Source organism: Penaeus japonicus, unplaced genomic scaffold, assembly GCF_977035675.1.
Source record: "Penaeus japonicus unplaced genomic scaffold, GWHDUDI00000001_assembly GWHDUDI00000027, whole genome shotgun sequence".
Lineage (NCBI taxonomy): Eukaryota > Metazoa > Arthropoda > Malacostraca > Decapoda > Penaeidae > Penaeus > Penaeus japonicus.
The window spans coordinates 24,333,950-24,336,449 of NW_028234429.1; the positions used below are offsets into that span (position 1 = coordinate 24,333,950).

General features: G+C 38.6%; 1 protein-coding gene across 1 annotated transcript in view; it reads right to left on the reverse strand.

Annotated features, from left to right (window-relative positions):
* Positions 1-2,500, reverse strand: part of LOC122255547 (uncharacterized) — a 73,859-nt gene that overhangs the window by 1,892 nt on the left and 69,467 nt on the right. Inside the window, exons 77-78 of the mRNA XM_086552819.1 lie at positions 2,191-2,333; positions 1,592-1,703 (exon numbers count right to left, since the gene is read on the reverse strand). Of these exons, the coding sequence (XP_086408945.1) occupies positions 1,592-1,703; positions 2,191-2,333 (255 nt within the window). The remainder of the gene's footprint in view (positions 1-1,591; positions 1,704-2,190; positions 2,334-2,500) is intronic.

The following is a 2,500-nucleotide window of genomic DNA, read 5'->3' on the forward strand; positions in this document are numbered from 1 at the left end:
AGGATAATATGATGAATGGCAGAGGAAGTGAGAACATGAATAAGTGACATATTAATTTTATATCTAGGTATTCTTTAACGGTATAGGCAGTGTATATATCCATGCCTTCGAGGTAAACGGTGAGGGATAACGTGAATGATAATGATAAGAAGTATTGATTAAAAAGAGAATATTAATAAACGATAAATTAGTCTTCTAAATAGGTATCTTTGGTATCATTTCATGGCAGAAGCATTGTCGCTGCCCATGCTATCGAGATAAAAGATTCAAAATAACGTGAATAGTGAAGATGTAAGATAGTGATGAAAGGAGAACGTTACAAAGTCATACAAAATTCTTATATCTTAAGTGTTCTTGGTATTTATGTATGCTTCTGTCCAAAACAAAATGACTGAAGGAAAACGTGACTGATATTGACACGGGGCACTAATAATAAAATAAAAAAAAGTTAATCAAAGGGGGCATAAAATTATATAGTCTTATATCTAGGTGTTTTCATATATTTTTTTTTTACGATATGGACATAGTATCTGTTCATGCCTTTAGGGAAAAGAAGAAATTATGAAGTAGAAACAAAATCAGACGAAAAAAAGGACAACGGAAAACCAATGAGAGGAAGAGAAGAGAGAAGAAGAAGGGAAAAAAAGAAGAAGAAAAGGAACTCGAAGAATGAGAAACAAAAGAAAACCAAGGAGGAGGAAGATTAAGATTAAGATAAAAGATAAGGGATACTCGAGGGATAGCATGAATGACAATTGCACAAGATGACGATAAAAAGAAAACTTTGATATATAAAAGATCAAACAGCATCACAATTTCATATCTTGGTCCTCTTGGAATTCTTTGTGGGACTGGCATTGTTTCCGTTCGAGTCTTTAAGTACAAGGGACGAAGGATAGAGAAATAACAAGAATACAAGATGGTGATTAATGAGGAAGTCTTGATAAGTCGCATGGTGGTTTTATAGCTATGTACTCTTAGCATCTTCTGCCTTTAAGAGAAGGGTGGGGATAGAAGATTGCATAGATACTAGTAATACAAGGCTTGATAAGCAATCTCCAGGTTTTACTGATTAGCTAGGTCTATTTAGCATCATTCGTGGCATTGACATTACTTTGTCAATGCTTTCGAGATGCTGAGCGGAGGATAAGGTGAATAGCAGTGACCGCGATACAAACATAATGATAAAGAGACAGCCTTATGAAATAGCATCATTATCTTTATATATGGATCTCTTCTCATATGGACATAGCCTCTGTCCATGCCTTCAAAATAAGGGACGAAAGATTACTTGCATAACAATGATCGCGATGAAAAAAAAAAAAAATACAGAGACAGCATTGATCAAAAGCACAATACTTTTCTTATATTCAAATCTCTTTTCCATCCTTCATGATATCAACATGACCTCTGCCCAAGTCCATCCGAGAAAAGACCAAATACACAACCCAAACAGAAGAACACAAGAGCCTTTATCCCCCACACAAACACGCCCCCGAAGACAAAAAGTCACGACAAAAAAATCCGATAAAATCCATATATCATTACGCCATCCCGTAGCAAGGGGTCCGTCCCTGCACATAAGCCTTACCGTACAGCTTGCTCTTCTCCTTGGCTTTCGGGATATCGAAGAGCTCGTCATTAAAGACGTGGAGCGTAATGGAATACTCGAGCAGGATGTGGTACATGGTGCTGTAGTCCATCTGGTGGGGGGAGAGGGGAGGGGGGAGGAAAAGGTATTGTTAGGGGTGGATTCTTTTGTTTACTTTTTGTCTCTCTCTTTCGTACTGGCTTTCTCTCTCTGTCTCTCTCTTTCTCTCTATTTCATTATCTCGCTTTCGCTTAGAAGTGAGAGTAATAGTAACTATGGCGATAGTAATAATAATAGTAATAATAATAATAATGATAAAAATGACGAAAATAACAATAATAATGGTAATGATAATAATGATATAGCAAATACTAATTATTATAATAATAGTGATAATAACAATAATGATGATCATTATTATTACAATAATCATTAGTATTACTGTTATTACCATCATCATTACTACTATTGTTCTGATAATTATCAATATCAATGTCTTCAATACTATTGCTATTATAATCCCTGACGTCACCTTCATCCTCATAATTATGCAATTATAAAAGCAAGGACACTGGTAAAGCCAGTATGCTGACACTCACAGACGGGATGTTGGGCTTGCACGAACTGCACGGGAACAGCACGAAGGTCACGCTCACGCCGGCACGGAAGGTCAGGTCAGCGGCGAAGTTGAAGGCGTCGAAGGCATCCGGCCGCCAGTAGCCTCTGCTGTCGGACTCGCCAGCTGCAGTGAGGTGGGGGGGAGGGGTGTTATTGGGGGGTTTTGGTTGATGGGTTTGTGTGTAGGGGGGAGGGGAGGGGAGTACGTGGGGTGGGTGGGTGTGGAGGGATGGTTGGGTTTGATTTTTTTGAGGGGAGTTGGGTGGGTGTATGGGGGTGGGGGTTGTGTGA